The sequence below is a fragment of the Colletotrichum phormii genome (genome assembly GCF_030913505.1).
Source record: "Colletotrichum phormii strain CBS 102054 chromosome Unknown BDP81scaffold_3, whole genome shotgun sequence".
NCBI classification, from domain to species: Eukaryota; Fungi; Ascomycota; class Sordariomycetes; order Glomerellales; family Glomerellaceae; genus Colletotrichum; species Colletotrichum phormii.
The window spans coordinates 2,202,022-2,224,686 of record NW_026851445.1 but is presented as its reverse complement, the minus strand read 5'-3'; the positions used below and the strand labels follow the sequence as shown (position 1 = coordinate 2,224,686).

At 52.9% G+C, this 22,665-nt stretch overlaps 10 protein-coding genes across 10 annotated transcripts; 4 read left to right on the top strand and 6 right to left on the bottom strand.

Moving 5' to 3' along the window:
• Window positions 1-455: 455 nt before the first annotated feature.
• Window positions 456-1,688, bottom strand: BDP81DRAFT_446318 (uncharacterized protein; the record flags this gene model as incomplete). The annotated part of the gene is made up of 2 exons (XM_060592048.1): window positions 456-1,545; window positions 1,606-1,688. 2 exons carry the CDS (start codon window positions 1,686-1,688, stop codon window positions 456-458), a joined length of 1,173 nt encoding a protein of 390 aa, XP_060450028.1.
• Window positions 1,689-2,169: 481 nt separating this feature from the next.
• BDP81DRAFT_418884 (uncharacterized protein) lies at window positions 2,170-3,463 on the top strand. The gene has a single exon (XM_060589721.1). It carries the CDS (start codon window positions 2,314-2,316, stop codon window positions 3,154-3,156), a length of 843 nt encoding a protein of 280 aa, XP_060450027.1. The 5' UTR covers window positions 2,170-2,313; the 3' UTR covers window positions 3,157-3,463.
• Window positions 3,464-3,847: 384 nt separating this feature from the next.
• BDP81DRAFT_458219 (60S ribosomal protein L37) lies at window positions 3,848-4,541 on the top strand (the record flags this gene model as incomplete). Its single annotated transcript, XM_060593386.1, has 4 exons — window positions 3,848-3,851; window positions 3,955-4,017; window positions 4,140-4,211; window positions 4,396-4,541. The coding sequence occupies 4 exons, from the start codon at window positions 3,848-3,850 to the stop codon at window positions 4,539-4,541; spliced, it is 285 nt and encodes a 94-aa protein (XP_060450026.1).
• Window positions 4,542-5,359: 818 nt separating this feature from the next.
• On the bottom strand, window positions 5,360-6,626 carry BDP81DRAFT_367364 (uncharacterized protein; the record flags this gene model as incomplete). The annotated part of the gene is made up of 3 exons (XM_060586537.1): window positions 6,291-6,626; window positions 5,802-6,110; window positions 5,360-5,647 (listed from the first exon to the last, which is right to left on the bottom strand). Exons 1-3 carry the CDS (start codon window positions 6,543-6,545, stop codon window positions 5,360-5,362), a joined length of 852 nt encoding a protein of 283 aa, XP_060450025.1. The 5' UTR covers window positions 6,546-6,626.
• Window positions 6,627-7,528: 902 nt separating this feature from the next.
• Window positions 7,529-8,819, top strand: BDP81DRAFT_446315 (uncharacterized protein; the record flags this gene model as incomplete). Its single annotated transcript, XM_060592047.1, has 2 exons — window positions 7,529-7,916; window positions 8,326-8,819. 2 exons carry the CDS (start codon window positions 7,529-7,531, stop codon window positions 8,817-8,819), a joined length of 882 nt encoding a protein of 293 aa, XP_060450024.1.
• Window positions 8,820-12,327: 3,508 nt separating this feature from the next.
• Window positions 12,328-12,681, top strand: BDP81DRAFT_390677 (uncharacterized protein; the record flags this gene model as incomplete). Its single annotated transcript, XM_060587440.1, has 2 exons — window positions 12,328-12,531; window positions 12,664-12,681. The coding sequence occupies 2 exons, from the start codon at window positions 12,328-12,330 to the stop codon at window positions 12,679-12,681; spliced, it is 222 nt and encodes a 73-aa protein (XP_060450023.1).
• A 314-nt stretch (window positions 12,682-12,995) lies between these two features.
• BDP81DRAFT_504811 (uncharacterized protein) lies at window positions 12,996-14,229 on the bottom strand (the record flags this gene model as incomplete). The annotated part of the gene is made up of 1 exon (XM_060595633.1): window positions 12,996-14,229. A coding segment is annotated over one exon (1,200 nt), but the record flags the coding sequence as incomplete, so codon positions are not given.
• Window positions 14,230-15,458: 1,229 nt separating this feature from the next.
• On the bottom strand, window positions 15,459-16,903 carry BDP81DRAFT_310435 (uncharacterized protein; the record flags this gene model as incomplete). The annotated part of the gene is made up of 3 exons (XM_060583639.1): window positions 15,459-16,171; window positions 16,221-16,647; window positions 16,697-16,903. The coding sequence occupies 3 exons, from the start codon at window positions 16,901-16,903 to the stop codon at window positions 15,459-15,461; spliced, it is 1,347 nt and encodes a 448-aa protein (XP_060450021.1).
• A 3,150-nt stretch (window positions 16,904-20,053) lies between these two features.
• Window positions 20,054-20,335, bottom strand: BDP81DRAFT_418875 (uncharacterized protein). The gene has a single exon (XM_060589720.1). The coding sequence runs from the start codon at window positions 20,329-20,331 to the stop codon at window positions 20,128-20,130; it is 204 nt and encodes a 67-aa protein (XP_060450020.1). The 5' UTR covers window positions 20,332-20,335; the 3' UTR covers window positions 20,054-20,127.
• A 634-nt stretch (window positions 20,336-20,969) lies between these two features.
• On the bottom strand, window positions 20,970-22,159 carry BDP81DRAFT_418873 (uncharacterized protein). Its single transcript, XM_060589719.1, has 3 exons — window positions 21,769-22,159; window positions 21,554-21,719; window positions 20,970-21,477 (listed from the first exon to the last, which is right to left on the bottom strand). The coding sequence occupies exons 1-3, from the start codon at window positions 21,864-21,866 to the stop codon at window positions 21,271-21,273; spliced, it is 471 nt and encodes a 156-aa protein (XP_060450019.1). The 5' UTR covers window positions 21,867-22,159; the 3' UTR covers window positions 20,970-21,270.
• Between the last annotated feature and the right edge of the window lie 506 nt (window positions 22,160-22,665).

Sequence of the window (22,665 nt, the reverse complement as noted above, 5' to 3'; positions counted from 1 at the left end):
TCCCAAAGCCTCAAAACAGCCCATCCACGATCCCAGGGTCGGACATGCTTTTTCTCAAAAAGGTTCGGACGAGGGTGTCAAACCCCAGCCTCTATTCGTCTTGTGACATGGTTATCAGCAAACATGCTAGACTAGATTGATTGTTGGAATATCTCGAAGCGATGCCGGTCATTTCTACAGCTTCCCAGTGTAGGACTGCCTCTTCACGGCATCAAGAACTCCGTCCCTGCATTACTCGCATGTAGCTGCTGCTCAAGCGTCAAGTCACACGCCGCTCTCATGAGGTGACATCCAGTGAAATCAATCATCGATCATTAACGTAACAAACTCCATCCAACGAATGCTAATGCTGAAGGTGATACCTCGAGACGTAATTCAACTATGCAGACGCCTCCTAACCATGAGTAAAACCCGCTTCCAGAAAGAACAATCATAAACAAGAAAGCAACGGAGACTCAATTGAACTCGGAAAACAACCCGCTCAACCCGTCCTCCTTGCCGCGATCCCACTCCCGCTTCTCCCCGGCCTTGGCCCACTGCACATCCCGCTCGTCCTTCTGCTCGTCGGCCGTGCCGCCCTCCCTCCACTTCTTCAGCATCCCATCGGTATACCCGGCCGCCCGCATCCGCTCCTCCTGATTCTGTCGCCACTTCTGCCTGTCCCTGAACGCCTCCACGGCGTCGTCCCAGTTCTCTCCCGGGTGTTTGTCGTCGTCCGCCATCTCCACATCCGCCTTGAGGTTGTAATCCGCTTCGAAGCGCTTGTCGATGCCCGAGGCTCCCGAGGCGGTGCCCCGGCCACGCGAACGAACTTGCTGCGGCGGTTCCGGCCCAATAAACTCGTCCAAAGGATCCGAGTCTGACGCTGTCGTCGGGGGCTCCTGCTCGTGCGCTCGCCCTCCGTCGCGGCGGCGGCTGCTGCCCTTGATCGAGAATCCCGACTGCGGCCTCTCCCGACTGCGATCTCTGCGTGACCGATGGCTCTTCGACATGGGGTCCTGTCCTTCTTCGTCCCGTCGCCTTTCCCTATCGCTTCGCCGTGACTTTGACGCAGTCTCCCTATCTTCGATTGGCGAACGATGGCGGTGCCTCCTGTGCTTCTCGTCGGGTGATCGTGACCTCCGCCGATCGCTCCTATGTCGTCGACGATCGTCTCGCTCCGAATCCGACTCGTCTCTCCTGCTACGCCGGTGCTTCCTGCCGCTCTCGCGTTCTGGAGATTCACTCCTGCGTTCCTTGTGATGTGTCCTCCGCGGCGACGAGTCTTCCTTCTTCTGCGCCTTCTCATTCGATGGCCCTGATCGGCTGGACCTGGACCTGTCTTTGCGGTCTCCCAGAATCGATAGGATGTCTCCCATCTGCCTCTTTCGAATATCCTGAGGGCCTGCTTTCCTCCGCCTCTCCTTCTCCTCGGCGTGTTCAAGATCCTTCAAGCGCGCGCGGGATTCGGCGGCCTCTTTGGCCAGGAGGTTCTTGTTGTGCGTATTCGTGTCCTTGATAATGTGGCGCAGGAAACGAGTGTTTGGTTTGGGCATGTTTGCTGGTCTAAAGGGGTAGTCCGATTAGATGGTGACGTGGGGAAACCGGGAGAGTCGTGTGACGTACTTCTTGTCTGCCCGGCCCATGACGGCCTCTTTGGCGAGCAAGTCGGCGACGTAGTCGTCCGTGATCATGTCGTGGCTTGACATGTTGAGGCCTCAGTAACCAAAGTGTAGATCCAAAAGGTGGTGAGAGAACCGCGCCCCTTCCGAGCACGCGAGATCAGGCTGGTGGCTGCAGCATTCGGCGGCCAGCTGGGGTATGTGCCTCTTTTTATCGTGAGTAGAAGAGGAGCGCGGGGGCTCTAGAAGTGACGGTCTTGGATCGATGAAAGAGTTTGAAAATGACAGTGGCAGAGCTCTTCGCTGAGGCTGTTGAATGAACCGATGGAGAGGGGCAGCGGGGGTTCGCTTAGTTGAAAGGCGTCGTTGTCGCAAACTGCGGCGTATGGAGGATTGATCGACGACAACTGCAAAGGCCGCCAGAGTCACATCGACCAGGGGCTTGGCACGGTGGGACGAGCCTGCGCCATGCCTGCCGTTTTCCGCACGGTAGAGGCAGATAAGGATGTAACGGAGATAACGATAAGATAGCGACTGCACCTTACCCAATCCAGACCCAAGTAAACAAACGTCACAAAGGTTAAGCTAACTGACAGACCTCCCCCGCCGACATCATCTCTCAACGCGCCATTGACGAAACTTGAATCGCCAGCACACCTACCAAGGCCAAAATCGAAAATAACACAGCGCGAACTGTGATCAACGTCTCAAAATGGACGCGGGAAAGGCAGCTCAAGTGCTGCGCAAAATCGAAGACCTCAACGAGAACCACGAAATCTCAATCATCAGACTCAGCGAACCCATTTCCAGCGCCGTCGCGCAAGAATCACGGCAACGAACGTCAGACGCATCCAATGCATCCCAAGATGCGGCCACACCGGCCAGCCTAGAGGCCGATCTCGAGCATTACAAGGAACTCTTCGCCAAGCTCCGGTTCTCCTACGTCGAGCAGGTCACCAAAGAAAAGTTCATACGCGCCATCGTCGGCGATCCGCCCGTGATTGTCACGCCGCAGGAGAATCTGGAGCTGGAAAAGGCGAACCTCGAGGCCAAGGCGCAGCTCAAGGCGCTCAAGGTGGAGGTCGCGGACATGGTGACGGAGCTGGAGAGGAAGGGAAAGGAGCTGGCGAAGCGGTACGAGGGCGTATCGCTGGACACGACGAAGCTGAGGGAGCTGCCCGACAAGATTGCCGAGTTGGAGGAGCAAGTGGCGGAGCTCAAGGAGGCGCAAGCACCGGGACAGAGCCCGATGATGAACTTGCCCCTCGCGAGGACCCTCGAACTGGTGGACGAGAAGAAGAGGCAGCAGCAGCAGTTGGATCGCGAGCTAGAGCAGTTGCAGGCCAGGGTGCCGCGCAAAAGAAAGGAACTGGAGAGACTGCAGGCTGAGTTGCTGCCGTTGGAGGCCAAGAGACAGAATAGCACGGCAGCTGCCAAGGAGGCGCGAAGGCGGAAGGATCGAGCCGGTGGTGATGCGGACGACCTCGAGGAGCGGGGTCGCTGGTTGAGGGCTAGCGAGGCGGCGCTCAAGCAGATGTTGGATATTCAGGGTTGAGCGGATTGGTATAAGGGCGGATGGGAAGATGATGGACGACGTGATGATTTTGTATACCCGCACACAGCAAGCCCAGTCAAGAGTTAGGAAACGGCGTTGCCTGGCGTTTGGAGATGACATGAATTCACCAACTCGTTTTTACTGATACATGTCGCTCATTTCATTGTGCCAAGTAATGCCACCACTCAATTGAGACTTGACCTCTTTCCTGCCTCTCATCCTTATTCTTTTCTTCAGTGCCATTCATTGGCTCTGGAATCACACCGTCGCAGACATACAAGATCAAGAGCATCAGTCAGCTGCAGTCTTCCATTAAAGAGTCAAAATAGGGTCAAATGGGGCTGTCCAGGGGTTTGTCACCAGCCAAAAAATAACGGATTGGCGGCTGGAAAACAAGACCCATCAAAAGTCGAGGACAGGGATGCGAGCGCGGTGCACAGGCAGGTCGAGTCCCCTTGCACGCCGGGGAAGGTGCTGATTGGACGAAGATCGAACCCTCGGTCACGTGTAGTGCCATCCACGAATTTTCAGAGTGGCCGAATGGGTTGGCCCCACCAAGCCCAATCCTCTCGCTTAGGTCACGCACCACGAAATTTGACAATCGAGCGTCTTTCTCGATTGATTCCTCCGCGAACCAACTAACCGACCAGCAACCACCGAACACCATCGTCGACCACCGAATACCGCCAAGATGAGTACGTTTTTAGCCGCCGCTGTTGTCACCATCGTCTTTGCGACGAAAGGTTGACCATTTTACGCCGTTCCGATGGACTGACCGATGTTTTTTTTCTTGTATAGCGAAGGGTACCTCCTCGTTTGGTAAGAGACACAACAAGACGCACACCTTGTGCCGTCGTTGCGGTAAGTGATATCTGCCGGGCAGGGTGTCGAGTTTTGGTCCACCAGGACAGGACGCGACTACCTGCCAAATTTCGAGAATTCGAGATGAGTTCAAGAGACTGATCAATTTTCGCAATTTTTAGGTCGCCGATCGCTTCACATCCAGAAGCACACCTGCTCTTCCTGCGGTTACCCCTCGGCCAAGACCCGCAAGTGTACGTTTATCCTCCCGAACGACGAACCCAATCCGAATCTCCAGACACATCAAAGAAGACAAACCCTCGAGACTGTCTCATCCCTACGCCATATCTCTCACGCCTTCCCAATACACGCAACAACCACACAAGAACCATGAACCGAGAAAGAAGAAGAGTTACTGACGTAGGATGCGATTTACAGACAACTGGTCCGAGAAGGCCAAGCGGAGAAAGACCGTCGGCACCGGCCGCATGCGCTACATGAAGGACGTCTCCCGTCGCTTCAAGAACGGCTTCCAGTCCGGCGTCCCCAAGGGTTCCGCCGGCCCTACCGCGCAGGAGTCGTGAGCGATGATTGGAATGTGAATCGGGTCGACATGGGGAGGTATCTGTGCAATCGAGGGCATTCGGGCGATGGGGAAATGAAAAATTGAGATCGAGGGGGGTTCCAGGGAAGGCGTGGCAACGCCGCCGGAGTCTTGTCTACTCGGGAAACGATATCACGAGAAGAAACCAAAGGGAAAATCAGCTCTTTTTTTTTCTTCTGCTTTTCTTCCTTCCCCCTATCTTTCACCCCTCCCCTCGTTTTTTTGACTCGGAAGCAAAGCCAATATCAAAAAAAGAGTCAAAACAAAACCAAAGCATTTGGCCAAAATCGAAACGGGTGTTTTTACGTCTTCTCATGTTATCTCGCGCGCGGGCTCTTCAAGGGGATAAACTCACTTTTTTTTTTTTACACACGGGAAAAACGGATCCTGGGGGAAAAGAGAAATGACTTTGCTTGTCTTGTTCACTCACTGATCCCATGCGTAACTGGATAATGGTGACTCTCGTCAGTTTATGGATGGATCCAGTGTCGATTCGTCTCATTACGATGGTTTCTGATCGAACGTGCCCATGATGACATGGGTGGGTCATGGTTGATGGCCCATGGGGAGAGTATTGGTGACGAAACGCTTTGCCCCACGAGACAGCTTTGTCCGAGAGAATTCTATCCTCATCGTGGGATTGAATTCTTGCATTCGCGGGGTATATCATATGCCGACTTCAAACGTGTAGCAACCCCTCCAAGCCCCCTCCCCTCAGTAGGATTAAATAGCTTGACCATAACCCAACGCCGGGTGACATGCAACCTCAATATCCCATTACCCCCTCCCTACACTCCATCACTGCCCCCTCCCAAACACCTTGACACTGCCATCTCCGCCAATAAAGTACAATAGCTCCGTCTCCTCGACCGCCCTCTCCTCATCGCCACCCCCTCCAGCAGTGACCCTCAACACCCCGCTGACGTCGCTCGCATTGCCCGTGTCGAGCAGCCTCAGACCAATCACCGTCTCCGCGGCATGCGCCAGTCCGAGAACGAGACTGGCGTGCTCCTTCTCCAGCGTCGTGGTCTGCGAGGCGATGAGCGGCTCGTCTGCGGCAACGGTGATGATTGAGGCGTGGACTTTCTGGATGAGGTGTCAGTGAAGGACCCTCTCTTGATCTGAGAATGAGAAAAGGGACGAGGAGGGCATGTCATCAATTATGTAAAACAACTCGCACACAAATGGAAACAAGTCATTGAAGTGATGAGAATTGGGGCGTGACCATGAGCGTACGTACCTCTTGCACACCAAGCAACATATCCCTCAACGCAAGACCCGAGAGGTCCTCGCCAGACGCAGCGAGCAAGAGGTCCGGCTGGTCCACGATCAGAACCGTCTTCGCATCCGCCGCGGACACATCAGACACCGCGCCGTCGAGCTCGCGCTGGATATCAGCCAGCCTCGCCCCGCGGATGGTCCTTCGACCTTTGGGCGTCGTCGTCGTCGTCGTCGTCGGCGCCGCCTGATGAGGAGAGGAGAATAACCCGCTCAGCCCGTCCACCAAGACGAATTTGCCGCTTCTTCCTAGACCTTCTAGATCGAGGCCCTGTGGTGCACGGTTAGTTCTGGTTCATTCGATCTAGTGGTGCTGGGTGCTGGCAAGCAAGATGAGTGGTGACGGAAAAATCTCATCGAAAATCTCCATCGATGGAGGGGTTGGAATTTCGAGTGAGGGGCAATTTTTCATGTCACAAGTAGCACGACAAGACGCGACAAACAAACATACCAATCTCCCAGCGCCTTCCTTCCAAAACGCAAAATCTCTCATGAAGCTAACGAGAACGACGCGGACATCCTCGCTCTGCGATGCGGTGGCGGCCCCCTCCTCGGCAGCGGCGTTGAGTTTCCTGAGGTACGTGTACAGGTACCGCAGGACGAGCCAGTTGGTGCTGGCGCCGAGGACGCCGGTGAGGAGGATCTGAGCGTATTGGGACGGGAGGGCGAGGTAGCTCTCCAGCAGATGGGGTATCCTCGTTGCCATTTGAATTTTTCTTCGCGTATTGATCTTATGTGTAAATGGTGTCTGAGGCGGATATGCTTGGTGGTTATGGTCATGTAAGTGAAGGCTTCACTTGAAGTCAGGAAGTCAGTAGAGTCATTGTGCCATTTTGCGCCTGGGCGTGGTGGGGCTCTTATGACAGTGAGAGGATGGGAGTTGGCACTGTAAGCACCGTCCTGATATCTCGTCATTGAAGCTGAAGCTGGCATACAGATCCTCCTGTCGCCGTCATGGGCTTCACCTTCACCTTTTGATCATGCGTCCTTGGTATACTCCACAGTCGTTGACAGGTCAGATATTTCTACATTCTTCGTCACCTCTTCAGAGAGCTCGGTCATTTTCGACCGCCCCTGACTTAACCTTTCCAGTCAAGCACTTATACTACTTTTCTTTTACCTTTCACGGCTCTGCAGTCGATGCATCTCTTTTTCCACCTTTCGAGACCACCAACCAGCACTTATACTTTTCACCTTCCAAGGTCATCGGCCAATATATCCGACCTTCTTTGGCCTTTCAAGGTTACTACCCAGCATTGATAACATTGTTTCTCCACTGGATCGCACCTTCCTCTTACTTCTCTGGATCCTACCTTTCTCCGACTTTGCCTGGATCTGCGACTACCTTATATATTCGTTGTCTGTCGCATGATGTAGTTCTCACTGGTAATCGCCCTCTTGACTTTCCACATATCCTCTTCGCGTGCCACTCATATTTCCTCACCTACCACCTCCACGTCTCCAATTGACACTACCATTTCTCCTGGAGCGCATACTCAAACGAGGCATCCTTCATCGCACATCATGGTCTTCTCCCACGACAGTCTCCGTGCCGACTTCCGGCAATATTATCCGAGAAGCAGGCTTACCCTATTTCCTCACTCGCCGCCAGATCCTCATGGCCGCTCGAACTACGAAGTCCCAGATGGTCTCAAAGAAAAGAGGACCCTCTCAGAGCGAGAGGAAATAATGTCCAGAACGGCTCTTTGCTTCGATGACGGAAACCAACCTCATCTGCTCGACACAAGCCAACACGACGACCCAGCTAACAACTTGTGCGTTGAGATTGTACGGTCCCTTTCCGGCGACATCGATGGCGATAACCAAGAGCTCTTGGTTAAGGTCCTTTCCAAACCTACGACCAACCTCAAGTTGCCCGTTCCCGACACCCAAGAACATGCGATTGTCAAGATCTTCGACCCAATGTTCTACCCGGAGTATTTCCCCGCAGAAGAAGGTCCTTGGAAGGTGACATCCAGAGCCGACATGAGACTGAGCCGCGAGGCGGGCGCATACAAGGAACTGCACGACAACAACCTGACTGGCTATCCCCATCTCGCTCCTCAGTACTACGGCTGTTGGACGACCCGTCTTATGAGCTACTGTGGGACTGTGGATACCTGAGGCAGTGGCTGGTGCCCCAGGCACCAGCTGCCTGATCCACCTCCTGGTTGATCCAGCCCACCGCAGCCACCTTCACCACAACATCACCAACCAACCGTCAATACCAGTCGTATTGCCTCATTGCTTGCCTCGTTGGTCCAGATGTGCAGTGTGTACTGCCCACAGCTACTCTCCAGACTTCGGGGGAAAGAAGCGACATGTTGGCCTCGTGCTCCTGGAGTATATCCAGGGAACGAGCATCCAAGATCTATGTCGCCACGATGACGATGAGGTCCTGGTCCCTCCCGAAGGACGAATGTGCTTGGATAGCGATGGCCTCGACTCGATAAATTTCGACGAGGAGAAACGCTTGGATATTCTAGCCGAACTACTTGCTGGGGTTGTCGAACCGGTATACAAAGGAGTCTGGCATGAGTACGTGGAGCCTGAGAACGTCCTCGTTACCATGGGGAATAAGTCAGCCATCCTTGAGACGCCCCGAGTTGCCCTCATCGCCTACGACATCAGCACCATCGATTCCAAGTGCAAGAAGACCATGAACAGATGGGAGAGATTTCCTCACCCTCCGCATCCAGCCAAATGCTTCGACCTTGCCAAGCTATACGGTTTTGGTGGCTGGTGGCCTCTCGAGTGGGGAGAAGCAGTGGAAAAGGGAGAAGAACCACCCTTCAAGACCTGGCTCCTTAAAATGTTTGGACCACTTGATTCCGAGAAGTACTCGTACTTGAGGCTCTACCGTCGTCAATGGCTGGTGCGCGAGAAGCAAATCAAGCAAGAGCTGGAAAGACGAGCGAAGAGGCAGGTAGTCGGGGCGAAGAGAGAGGCCGCCAAAGATAAACCCGAGGCCAAGTCATAGACAGGTGCCTCGAGCAGGCTTCCATATTCCTTGGCAACTAAGTTGGAAACAGTGGTCCTCTGCGATTCGGATGGACGTGCATCACAGACCATTGACAGCTCTGCGCGGGGTCGGACATCACGGGCAACCACTGACAGCTCGGTGGATGATGAGGACTCGCCAAAGTCTTAGATCTCTCTATTACTATTACTGCTTTAGCCGCTTTAGCCGCCTTTGCTGCCTTTGCTGCCTTTACTGCTATAACGTTCCATGATATACTCCTCAGAGACTACCTCTTAAAAGGCGCACGGCGTAGTGAGGTCCTAAAATAATGATATGAATATAAGCAGGGGGCTGCACTCTGGCGTTGACCAACATCTTATGCTGTCACCCGCTTGGCTGGGTGATTACCAGTGTTTGAGTTGGCACTGGAGGATGAGCGGGGTGGCGATCAAGATACCATTCACATTGATGTGTCTTTATCATGGTTCTGACATCTTTGGACAGAGGTTAGGGTGGCCCCAAGGTACATGACTGAAGATGCCGCAGAATGCATGCTTGACATGGACATTTAAGTTTAGTCGGGTAGTGCTCAAAACCTACCCACCCGTAGGCTTTGGTCCTCTGCATTAGCGTGAAAGTCTCGCGGGAGGTCTAATTTTGAAGATCAACGTTACCAACCAGATGTATTGGCGAAGATACGAAATTGCCTGGGCCACGAACCAGGTGGGATAACCTGCTTGTTGGCGACTTCAAAAACGTTCAAAGCAAGAAAGATATCAACGACAGCAAACACGCTGACGGGTGGAAGCTTTGGGTTCGATCAATAAGATGTTCCGCCCTAACTATTGTAAGGCGTGTTCTTGACTGCTTTCCTAGCACCGTTTTGTTCGAACCTGGTCGGCACCCTTGAAATACACAATGACTTGCTATCCGAGAGCCTCGAAATGGTCACCGAGGTCTCTTTCAAGATGACTTTGATTTCGCCAAAGGTGTGGCCTTCCATCGGCATCGCGGCGCAGGAAAAAACAGAAACCTAGTAGGCAGGTTTATAATTCCGCCGATGGAGTATTTTTATAGACATAAAAAGGTAGTGACAAGCCTCGCGCCGTTGAGGGGACACAGCCCACTCTGTAGCATGGTATCTGGCCTCATCTCCAGAGTCGATTTGAACAACACGAAGAGTCGCGCGATCCGCGGATGACTGACTGGAACTTTTCGACGAAGCTTCCTGGCTCCCATAAAAAGTGGCTTGTATGTTTTGGAAATAAGTCAAGACGGAGGTTCTCATCCAGGCAGATTGCCATCGTAAGCTAAGGTAGAGAACAGATGACAGAGGATTCCCCTACTGTAATGAACGAGTCAGTTCAGATAGTCGTGTCTTTTGAGTCATGGTGTGTTGAGACTCACTTGTACTAATCTGACTTGTGCTATTACATCTACTCTACCGGGTGAGTCTCATAAAACGCGTCCGCAACAAGCCTCAGCGGCAAGAGGAAATGGGATGGAGAGAATCATACAGGCGACCATCCCGTTCAGGCGATCATGGTTCTTCTCAAGGTCATAGTGACCGATCATGAGTGAAGCAATCAGTTTAATACTACAGAATAGCGCAAACTCAAGGAAACAGAACCTTTGACGAGGAGCCTCGGAAGAGGGAAGACTCTAGACGGAACAAAGAAACGCTGATAGTGCATGAGCACAACCCATCTGATTCCTTCCCAAACCAAAATATACTTCCCGCCGTTCCAAGGATTCCTGGCGGCGGAGAAAATAAAGACCAAGAGAAAGTCTAAACTCTACGACGTGAAACCGAGACGTCCCCCGAGTAATAAATCCGGCTGACGCAGGGAAACTCGAGACGAGAGCCCATCCGCTTCTAGAGATGGGCAATGCCGTAATTAGTGGGCCTCCCTCCCCGGGGCGACATTCGGGTTTTGTTAGAGAGCTGAGGCATGTGGTCATCCGCTGGTATTATCCCCGGGGCAAGTCATCTGGCCCCATCGTCGAAACTACTATACAGAATCGGAACAATGTTCTAGTGCACCCGTCAGAGATAGTACAAAAAGTCTATGCATGTGGTCTTTTGTCATCGATCGTGGACGTTTCTTGTTCGGTGGGGTGTCTTCCAGAGTAAACCCCTGTCGCACGGAACTCTCATTGAACCAGTAAGACGCGCTGTTTGTGAGAAGCGACTACCTGATGCGGCAATGGCCACGGGAGAGCCTGGGAGGGCGCGGAAATCATTGACCGACAACATCTACGTGTGTCCCGCGTCTCCTTGTTGAACCCAAGAGAAGCAACCGATGCTTTCCTTAGAGCATCCAGAAGATTCATCAATAATAAACGACAACGGCTCGAAGAAATGCATTGTCGATGGCCACGCAGTCTCCATAAAGGGTGCAGTGCTGTTCAGATATTCGTGGGCAGATCCCGAGCAGCTCCATCGCACCCCGTACACAAGCAACCCAGATTCGCAGATGATGGCATACGCGCGCTCACGGCAGCATCATCCGAACAAGACCATACCACGAGAGCGCACAGACAGATGACAGATGCAGACTGCAAATACATCAGACCAGTCAGTCACATAGAACCCGGTCAGAAAAAACGACGAACACAAACCATCAGACGACTAAGTGGTACCGTCCCCTAAAAAAACCTAATGAACACCTTACCCCTACTTTTGTCGATTACAGCTCCTTGCCATCTTCGGAGACGCGTGCCAAGCGCCTTGCTTCCCATGCGGCAAGAACAAGGCCTACCACACGGCATTCTGGCTCGACCCTCGCCTTCCAGGATGCCTTGAAACGAGACACACGCGCGCCAAGTCATGTCAGTCAGCTCACTTTACCCAAATCTTGGGACGGGCCTTCACCTGTCTCATGAGACGAGCACGATACCCAGCTAAACCAAACCACCCGGAGACTTTTCAACATTCCTCTCCAAGGTAGCCCCCAGAAGGCAGCATCGTTGACTCGTGACACCCGTGATGCCTTCCGAACAGGTCGGACTTTCCTTCATGCGCAGTTCACCTCGACAAGGGGGAGGATGGTGATCTGGGCAGGTACGCCGACTCGTTCTCGAACACTTGCGTCCAAAACATAGAGATAACCTAGTACTCCGGATCTCCTCCCAGACGGAACGCTAGCACGACATCTGACCAGACCAGACAGGACCCAGATGAACGGGACCGGTTCACCCAGCAGTCTGGATTCGGTTCTCGCCTACGGATTATCAAACATTCTCACCCGTCTGGGGCTAGGTGCCTCTTATGGGATGATGCGAGTCGATCGCAAACCACGCGTGGTCAACCAAGGTCCAGTGATATATAACTTGCCGTCAATCCCTCTTATTATATCTTCCACGATCCACTACACCAGCTTCAACAACATCTAACATTATCAAGACCGTCCTCTACCACAACATAATCATACTTTCGTCATCAACTCACCATCATCACCCCAAACAACCTAGAATATCCTCTCAAACTCCAGACTAAACAAAGCCTAACCACCTCAAATTCAACATGCGCGCCTCAACAGTCCTCATGACCCTCTTCGCCGCCTTCGCCGTCGCCGTCCCAAGCAACCTCGACTCCATCAACCTCCCTTCCCTCCTCGAGACCCGCCAGTGCGCAAAGGCGGGAACATGTTCCAAAGGCGGCGACAAGGGTGAGAGCTGCTCCGCGCTCAAGTGCTGTAGTGATTCCAAGTCTGGTCGTGGCGAACAGGTACTGTCTCCCCTCCTCCTTGTCCTCATTCCTTGACTTTGTGTTCCTTGGTTTTTTATTGCCTTCCTGCCTCCAGTTTTGCAAAAAGATATGAAGAGCGAATAGTATTCTAATATGATTGTTACTTGTTAGGTCTGCTGCTGCAACTAATTGGCGTAATCACTCACATAAAACACCTCGAGACGCGGGCGCATCTCGGTGCTTTCAAACAAAGCGGATTCGGCACTCCTCCTTTCACCTGACGGAGACGACGACATACACTCTCGCTTCTTCTTGAAACAGACACATATTTAGCGATAGACTAGCGACTTCATTATTAAGTTAAAAATACTTTGCACTAGTCAACTTTCCTCAGCGTCGGTCAAGAGACAGCCATGACACCCTCACTCGTAAAAATAGAAATGAGCTTAACCCCCGCTCAAACGCATCGTACAATTCATCTCAGACCAACATTCCCTTCGTACCTTGAACAACAGACCTCCCCGAGAAGCTTTCACGCTAGAGCGCTATCCAGCATAAAGCATGGAAGATGCGCAGCCCAACCCTCCCATCTCCCCTAAAGCTGTCCACCTGTCGTTTTGTCAGAATACTTGAATCATGTCCATTGACAATGGAGTGAAGTAATTTACGAATCTGGTTCAAGACTCTCAAGAGGGAGCCCAAGAAGTTGAGGCAGAACTCTCCACGCTTTTCGCTCGCCACGACTCGCATAACTCCAGGACCAGCGTCGAATCGAGCCATCGTCGTCGACTCTCTAGCCATTTCTGGGAATTGCATCAAGATTTGGGCACATTCGTTGCCAATCGTGACCTCGGGCAAGCCCGTCAAAGCAGCGTGTGCAGCTGCCTCCTGAGCCAAGTAGGCGAGGGCCGTCGGGAGGTTTCCGCCGTCGGGAGTTGGAGTCTTGGTATTCTCGATGAAGCAGTCCCTGACTTCCTCGTTTCTTAGTTCGGGGTCGTTCTCATCATCGTCGCTCGAGCTGTCGTCGTCGTCGTCGTCTTCGTCTTCCTCCTCCTCCTCCTCGACCTCGACATTTTCAGCAGCAATTTCCGCGAGACTGATATCTTGGTCGTTGGGGGTGTTGTCCTCGGTGTCTTGGAGAAGGTCTTCGCCCTCGTTCTTCCCGAAATACGGGAACAATTTCACCCGAATTGCCTCCGGATCTTTGACGTCGTACAATCCAATCACTGTGGTCGTTCCTTCATCGCTATTGTTGAAGACCTCCATAGTTTGGACTTCGGGTCCAAAGCGCGGCCAGATTACTTTCCCGCCAACAGTGGTTTTCATCGCGATGTTGAGAACATTGAGGACGGGGTAGAAAACGTGTCTCTGAATAACATACAGCACTGATTTCTTGCTGATCAGGGGTGCCGAAGTGTCCGTTTTCTGCCTGAACGCCTCCTGTAGCTCGCCATAGTTGTCCTCGAGACCCTCCGACAGCATCTCGGTCGCTTGTCGCTGGAGTTCGTCAACGTTCGCGCGAACAATTCGCGTCGGAAACCCGATAGATCGTGTGGCCCTGCTGGGCGTGTAGAGCCTTCGCTCCCGAGGCCTTTCCATCCGACTGGTCATTTGATCTCTTTGCGGCAGATACATCACGGGGTACGGGGACCATTCTTCCTTCTGAAGAATGGCTCGGATGAGCGGGGGGGGAGAGGATTGGATGCCATTGGCGTTCGAAGCGCAAAATACCAGCTCTCTAATGGCCGGAAAAAATTAGCTTGAATAGAAAAGCTAGGGCTGCGGCGAAGAAACAAATAATCATTTATACGTACTCTTTTTCGCAAGTCCGATGGGAATTATGTCGTGACTGGGATGAAGCTAGACACTTGAGCCGACCAATTTGTCAGTAATCTGAACATGGCGCTGAGGGAATCTGAACTCGAGATGCTTACAAGTTTTCCTTGACATATCGCTTTTGTACTATCGCGACTGGAGACGCAATAGGACGCGAAGCTGTAAAATTCGCGAGACGCAAACCTCCCGGGAAGACAACGAGGTGATGAAATTGTCTTCCTTGGTGGGATGGAAAGTGAAGAAAGTCCATCGTGAAGTCTGATCCCATGACCAGACCCTCTCTGGCCTCAGGTTTGGGTCTGAATATTACCTTCAAGGGATGAATATACCACGAAGTGGATGGACCACGGGGTGAATAAACAGACAGGACCAGGCATGTACCGGCCCAATTCAGCGAGGGCGGTTGCCCGTTGATGATCATCAACAACATGCTCCATGAATCAAGCAGGTGAAGACTCCTGAGAGCCTGGGGCTAGAGCTTCCTGAAATTCATGGTTCTGCTAACCCTATCTCTAAGGCTAGTACAATCACTTCAATCACTACCTTTATCACAAGTACTACTGCTATTCTTCTGAGCTGGTTCTTCCAATACATGGTATCCTCAGTTCTTATCTGCAGCGGAAGACCTAATAAGTAACGAGCTTCTTTCACCAAGGTAGCTCACCTCAGCTCACCTAACCACCTAACTAAGGGACTCGGTGTGTCAGCTCTGCAAGTATACCTTTGACGACTATTGCCCCCTTCCCACCCCTTGCTACAGTTATCTCTCACCTTGGGTGTTAGTTTCGCCAACCTGAAGCCAACGAGTATCAATGATAAGGCATCAAAGGGGTACCGGTTGGTAGATCACACAATCAATGAACATGGAATTGTTCAAGAGACCCTCAAAGTAAACGAAAGTTGATAACTCCAAGCCCAACTACCTTCTGTGTTACACATACAAAGACTTACGACTAAACATGGTTTCTCCACCGTAGACGCCGCGCCCTAGCAAAATGGTATTTTGGTTCTCATCGTCTGTTCCAAGCATTCTTAACATTACCAATTATACCTATTAAGGCTACCAACAAACAGAAGCTCTGTGATACAAGCTGCCCCAGCTGTCTGTTTCAGAAAAGGAAAAGACACACTCAAAAGTACCCATACTTTGGAATGGCAACAAAGATGGCGGTGAAGACACCGCCCACGAGTACGGCGCACAGCATAGCCTGGAGGAAGATGGTGTCCTGGATCGTGCGCAGAGCCGGCTCCTCAATCCACACCTCGCGGTCAAAGATCTTGCGGACAATGTTGCGCTTCTCGTACTTGATGACCCAAGGCTCCGACTCGTAGCTGTTGTTAGATCCAAACGTGTCGAAGGAAGTCTTGCGGTCCTCATTCTCCTCGTCCACGAAGAGCTCCCAGGGACGAACGTGGCGATGGTGCATGCCGTGTAGAACAACGCACATGCCCTTGTAGGCTGCGACCAGGGTAGAGATGCCCAGAACCCATCCCATAGCGGCTAGTGCTCGCCATCCGCGGCCGGCACGGCTGAGAGTAATCAAGATGGCAACGACGAAAGCGATGGCAATGAGACCAACGCCGAGAGCCCGGGCGAAGAAGACGCGAGCGGGGTTACCGTTGCAGATGGACCAACGGATGAAGTTGGGGTGAGCTTGCTGGCGAAGAGAGTTCTCAATAACTTTGATGGCCAAGCGGCAGGCAGTGGGATGAGTGGTGTAGGCGAGAGCATGAAGGGTGGCATCGCGCTCCTTGGCTGAGAGGTTCAGCTGTCGCGGCGCACCCTCCATAATGTACGTGGCGACAACACGATCAATCTCTTCACGGAATGGCTGAATGGTGACTAAGATACATCAGCAAATGACTTTCAGCCCTCGAGTCTAGCAACTTACAAGGCTGCTTAGCACCCACGGCCGCGAATGCATCACTGGCCTGTGATCGGTACGAATCGGCGTTGGACACGCCCTGAGATCCCGTGTAGACGGATCCTTCGTAGTCGTTTGGGGTGCGGGGAGGGGTGTGGAAGGGGTTGCTAGAGTCTTCCACGATGCCGGCCGCGACGCCCTTCTTCTCAAAATCGGTTCCCTTGAAGATCTCTTGGCCGGGCTTCTTGCGCATCCTCTGAGACTTTTCCTTGTTCATGCGTTGAAGCAGGTCGGCCTCCATGGCTTCGGTCCACTCGGGGGCGAGAGACATGTCAGATGTCTTTGCTTCCCCAAAGCGCTTCTGGAAGTCCCGGTGCCAGAGGAAGAACTGAAGATTTTCCGCAGCATGCTCGATGTAGATCAAGTAGTTCATGAAGTCACGGACGGTACAGGGCTGCGGAGTCAGTATTTTGGATGATGTCAAAGTCATGGGTGCAACCTACAGGGCAGGTGCCACCGTTGATAATCTTGTCGAACGTGAGCGAATCCGGGATGCCCTGCAACTTCCCAGACTTGCCGGAGCGCAAGGATGAGGAAGTGTTGCTCTGCTTTTCATCACCGCTTTCGGATACATCTGAAGTGCTCTCTCGGGCTGAGCTAGTGTTGCTGACGTATACCGGTCTGCGGTAGGTGAGAGGTAGAAGACCCATGGTTGGATGTTTGATAGGAGTGATGCGGAATATAGCAGTCTTGTTGGAGAAGCGAATGAAGTAGGTGTTTTTAGGTTCTAGGATACTGAAGATGAGCGGATACCCAGAAACTTTTGGTCGAAACAGGCCGCCTTTTAGCTGTAGTATCCAAGTCCAGGAATGACGTTCAACGAGTAAGACCGGACAAACGTGATGGAAAGAGAGTAGTGTTGGGCTTGAGATAGGGTTGGAACGAAGTACAAGCTACTGCACGGTCGAGAATAGTGCTCGCCTTGCGGAAGGGGTGGAAGGGTCTGGGAGTAGCGAAGAACACAACCAGGCTTGGAGACGAAGGAACGGGGAATCAGTCGAGGGCACGGGGAGACTGATATAGCAGTGGGAGGAGAAACGCAGGCAGGCGTAGGCGTGCCTCTCAACCCGTGTCCAGATATCTCGGAGTACCTAGAGACAGGGCCAGGACGATGGCTAAACCCCACACACATTTCGACGGAAAGACTACTTTGTTTGGCCATGACTGGCTTCCGTTGACGGAGAGGGCTGAAGCTGGGCCAATCCAGAAAGCGCGAAATCAACCTTTGGCCGGGGTCCCTGTGGGACACTGGGACTTGGGATGGGTGAGGCGTCCAGACGTTTGTTGTTTCCTTGCGGAATGCGGACGGGTGGGAACGACGTGGTGGGTAGGGATGTGCTTTCTTCTCGGACTTGCTTGGTGATGCTGATATTGAGGCACGCTTGGCAGGCATGGAGGACGACGCAGAAGGAATAGCGCACCCGCGTGAGGGTGGAGGCGATGTACCGTGTACTATCCGTGTTTTTGAATCTCTGTAAGCAGCGTAAGGTAGCAGGACATTGAGAGACATGACCATGGCTGTGGATGCATGTGGGCATGAAGGAGAAGAAGCAAGAATGGCGCTAGCATCCGCATCGTTGGTTTTCAGAGTTTACACAGCGAGCCCTTGCTTACCTGCCACGCCTTGCATTATTGTGGTCCTTGTTTTGAACAAAACGAGGAACTGTAGAGCTTTGCGAGGCGGAAGCCCAAGTTGCTAGGTATGCCATGGTGACAAGGCAAACGAGGACCGAGTGAGCAAACAGCAGTGCGACGACGTGATCGATTGCCCGGATGCCTCAAGAGCGTCCCATTCTCCCATTGCAGACCTGCTACCAAGCCATAGGTGACGAACCTCCCGAAACGGCGAAATCACTGTCGATCTCCTGCAGCATCGTGGCGATTGGTGGAGTGGCCCGGCACTAGCATCGAGGCTTTCCTGAACGAGTAAGGAGCGTCTGTTCGGCTGAGACAGTTCACAGCTGGGCTTGTCTTCCCTGCTTGGGGAGAATCGACACTGCAGCGTGCAGAATTGAGTGGTACGAATACCTACTGCGTGGAAGATTGCAGGAGATCGGCAAGAGGAGAGCGTGGAGAAGAGAGCCAAAGGCCTGGAATTTTCCAGACTGGTCTAACAGTGATGAGAGATGCATTGGATGACAATCGTCAAATGTTCTTCGGGTGCTGACTTCGACTCAAGTTGTTGTAGCAACAACACGACTGCTAGCAACAGATATTGGATCAGGTCGAGCGAGGCACGGGCGAAACCTTCGGACTCGTTTCTCTCTTTTCTCCAGAGGACCGGGCCCGGGGCATGGAGGCGTAGGAGGCGGCCGTAGGGAGGTGGACCATGACGAGAGCAGGCGGCGCCTCCCACATCAAGCCTCCCAGATTCATACTTTCCGTCGTCGTCTGGTGGTGGTCGGAGACGAAGACCGGGTCCGAGAGGCCGAGGCAGAACTCCCTTTGTTTTCCATGGAGCTGAATTCATCAACGGATCAGATAAAGGCTTCCGTACTGGGGAGGCTGCAGTCCGTTAGTCCCCATCCCCAAAACCCGTCAAGTCGGATTGTGAAGGGTACTGATAGGTAACGTAAGATAGTTCAAGTCAAGTTTGACTTTGGGTCTAAGTGTGCCACTCGCCTAACGGTGCTCAGGAGGAACTGATCCGGTGTAGGGCAGGCTGTGAACAGACGGTGGGGCTGCGACAAAAGCGCGGGATTGCTGAGAGGCGTGCCTGGCGTTTGCTTGGTTGATGAGAAATCAGTGTCCCCATCTGACCGGGGATAGAGAAAAGATGAAGGTGGAAAGAAGAAAGACAAAGATGCTGCCCAGGTTGAGGCGGAGGAGAAAAAAGAGGCAAGGGGTTGGTGGTGGTGGTGGTGGTGGTGGTGGTGATACTGTAGCGTGTGTAGGTAGGTATTCGTAGACTGTAGGCCGGTAGCTACTGGAAGGGTCTCCTGCATCAATGGTCTGTGCGCGCTCCTTCCCCAAGATCGATTGACGATGCTTCCTTCCTTCCGACTCTGTGTTCATGCTTTCCAGGTTGTTCGCACCTGCCATATGACTTTCGTAGGTGAGGTTCCTTGGGGAATTTGAGCACTCGACTTACGTAATATGTCCATCTAGACTGCTCCTCGTCGCAAACTTGATCAGACGACTCCAACGACATCCCAGAAATCAGACGAGATTACTTACACGAATGCTCTCCACCAAGGTCGACCACTTTTGACAAGCCCCAAACAGCAATTGCTTTTTGCCATATTATCACCTCATGCTAATTCTCCCCTGCTTGGTCGCCATGCTAGTCAAGGACCTCATCAGCGAACCAGATCGGTAAGGCGAGAAACAATATCGGGACGACTAGCCTCTTCAACCCATCCCTGCGAAGAATGTGAAGAAGGGGCGCCTCGATCATGTCTTCTCGCCAATCGATAAATCTATCCCTGCTTACACCAATGGCCAATCAAGCCTTCGCTCAGCCAATACCCCATCCTAGTTTCTCAACTTCGCCCACCGTCACCCACCATCCAGACAAGTCCAGCCAGCCGTGCCAGCCTACCTAGAGCAAACCTCATATCCAGCCTGTCAAATCAAGTCACCAAAGGCCTTGGACTACTACCTCAGCTTACTCGGGCTCGCTAGCGTCGCCGTCCATCCCCCCCTTCAAGACTTAGGCCAACCGTCTTCCGAGCAGCGCCTTTTTCTGTGTAGCGTCGATGAGCCAGCTATCCGATCAAGCCAGCTTCCAGTAGCTCTACTATGCGAATCGGCCATCTGCAGCATGGCAAAGACCACATCTTACTCCAACCTCACCGTCGTACCGCAGTAGTTGTCGATGCAGAGGACAGGATAGCATCCCATTCAGGTCCCAAAGCTGAATATAACCCTGGTGCTAATCATTGCAGTCATCTCGAAGCGACCCCCCTCCAGCGGGACGGACGGCCCAACCAGTGGCCAGAACCCCTGTGCCGAGCCAAACGTCACCGTTACCCGATTGCGACGCTGCTTCCGGCCCGAGAGGAACAGATCGCCGGGCATGTTTCCAGCTGCGTCCTGTACAAGGTATTGGCTCGCCTATCGTGCCGCAAAATGGCATTGTGTGTGTGTGTGTGTGTGTGTGTGTGTGTGTGTGTTCATGACTGCTCTGAACGCGGCGTCATCGTATGCAGGCTGAGGGTTTTCATCACAGCCCGTCTCTGCTCTTTCTGCCATGGCTTCAGGTGAAGTTACACTTCTTGATGTCCTCAAAGGCCTTGGTTGAAACGACACCAGGTTCGGACGATCTCATCTATCGACTCCAACCGTCGACCAGGGTCAATGGTTTGCCAATTACCATCATCTAGTCCTCGTGCAGGGGCCGCTCTCTTCCCCCAGCTCTCACACCCTCTCTCCAGTCTCTGGGTCGTGGCGTCAAGCTCCTGTCATGCTCTTAGCGACCTGGGCCACACGACGCTAGCTCTCCCCTACGTCTTTTTACTCGAAACCAAGAAAATTCTCTAGCGTGGACCATGGCCTAACTTACCTTCCTAACTTCGATGGCGAGATGGGTTCCATCAATGTCAGGAGCGTGCCGTCCATGTGCTGGCCCAAGGGTTCTGACCAAGGTGCTTGGCTACCAGAATTAGAGGGGACAGTCATTCGCACTTCCCGCCTCGTGGAGAACGTGCGAATTCCTCATGGGCGGCTTGATGGCCATTTTTATGTCTTACTCTGATATCTCGGATATGTGCCTACTATGGAATGTCTTGACAAGACTTGTGACTGTCGCGCTCCTCATCTGATTGATAACATTTCCACAAACCTCGAGACATCACAGCATAATTGCGACACTGATTTCAACACTGGATAGATCTATCCAATAGACGCACAAGTGTCAGCCGTTAAAATTCTGGACTTATTACTTCGAGACAAAAAGCCTGCCGCCAGGAACATGAGCCACAGCACGAGCCATTGGAAGTCAGTCATGGGCTACTAGTCTACGGGAAGGATTCGAATTTTTCCAGTTCGGACAATGTCTTGGCTCAGGGGATACCATCTACCAGTGCCTCTCAGAAATGTCAACGGTGTTCACGTCAACGCCATCCCGGAACCACCTCTGCGCGTCTTCAATTTTGACATCGTTCCCGCTCATCTGCCTCTTGCGCATAAGCCCATTCTCAGCAAAGGTCCAATCCTCGAGACCATACGTCCGCCACCACTGTCCCGACTCATCATACCATTCGTACCAAAATTGGACGGCAATCTTATTTCAATGATCAGTAGTCTCCTTGAAGCGCAGCCACAGCTGCGGGGTCAACGGGCGACTCTGGGGAGCTCACCTTGTTTTCGGTGAAAGCGAACAACTCCTTGCGCAGCCGGTAGCCATTCTCCCTCTCCCATTTCTTGGTGAGCCATTGCTCAATCTCATCTCGACCTTTGAGAAAGGCGTCTCTGTTGCGCCAGATGGAGTCGACGGTGTAAGCCATCTTCACTTTTGCGGGGTTTCTGTAGCGATGTCAGTCGGTGTCTGCTCCGGTCGGTGAGGGGCACGGACTTGGAGTTCCATCCATCCTGGGCCGCCTTCACCTTAGTCCTCGCGGTGTCTTCGGTGAAGGGCGGGAATGGTGGTCTGGCTTCTTCCTGGCTGACCATGATTCAAGCAATACAACTTGTTCAGTGATGATGCCTGGAGTCACGGAGCCACTACCGTGGCAATGGACAGCAGTTTTTGAGTATGCCAGTCATGTTGGAAGAGGACACGAGCAACGGACGATGCAACCAATCACAGGCACAGGCTGCCAGGAGTTCGGCGTTTGTCAGCTGTCATCAGCGCCCTTGGCAAACACCGCGGGTTATGCTCTCACGGAACGACGTCAGATGAGGCGCAAAAGTTTTGATTTCTCTACTTCTTCAGCTCTAGCTGAGAAATCCAAAGCTGGCTTGAGCATGGTGAGTCTTTCACATTTCGGATGACTTTCGGAGAGAGCGCAGCAAAGTCAATCAACGGCCGACGCCGGCGCGGCTTCTACCTTACCACACAGAGCCGCGCTGACAGGCAGTGCGTTCTGGCGTTGTGAACCGGGTACCGGACGATTGACTTTCCTGGGCCCCGGCGGCTGGTTCTTCAGACGATAAAGTCACGGAAATCCAGACAAGCACATGCTCGCCGAATTGTACCATCTGCACGCCAAAGAAGTCAACATCGGAAGAGTCACGCCGGGTCTCGAGCACCCGGACCTCGCCATGATGACAAAAGCTCCCAGAGTTCAACCTCTTGGCATAGTAACTCCGAAGGACGTTGGTAGAAGGCCGACAGCCTAGATGCTCGGACGGCCGAGAGGGCCCTTGTCGCCCCCCACCGGGGGAGAGAGGCCGGGGATTGGAGCCCAAACGGACGCGGCATAAACTCCCGGTCTTGCGTCATGTCACTCTGTGGGCCGAAAGGGTGCGC

Bases quoted from the DNA above. Each gene is read 5' to 3' on its own strand.
- BDP81DRAFT_418884 (XM_060589721.1), top strand. From the start codon at position 2,314: ATGGACGCGGGAAAGGCAGCTCAAGTGCTGCGCAAAATCGAAGACCTC.
- BDP81DRAFT_418875 (XM_060589720.1), bottom strand. From the start codon at position 20,331: ATGCCATTTTGCGGCACGATAGGCGAGCCAATACCTTGTACAGGACGC.
- BDP81DRAFT_418873 (XM_060589719.1), bottom strand. From the start codon at position 21,866: ATGGTCAGCCAGGAAGAAGCCAGACCACCATTCCCGCCCTTCACCGAA. The intron at 21,720-21,768 runs GTCCGTGCCCCT...ACATCGCTACAG, and splicing joins CAGGATGGATGGAACTCCAA to AAACCCCGCAAAAGTGAAGA. The intron at 21,478-21,553 runs GTGAGCTCCCCA...CATTGAAATAAG, and splicing joins TCGCTTTCACCGAAAACAAG to ATTGCCGTCCAATTTTGGTA.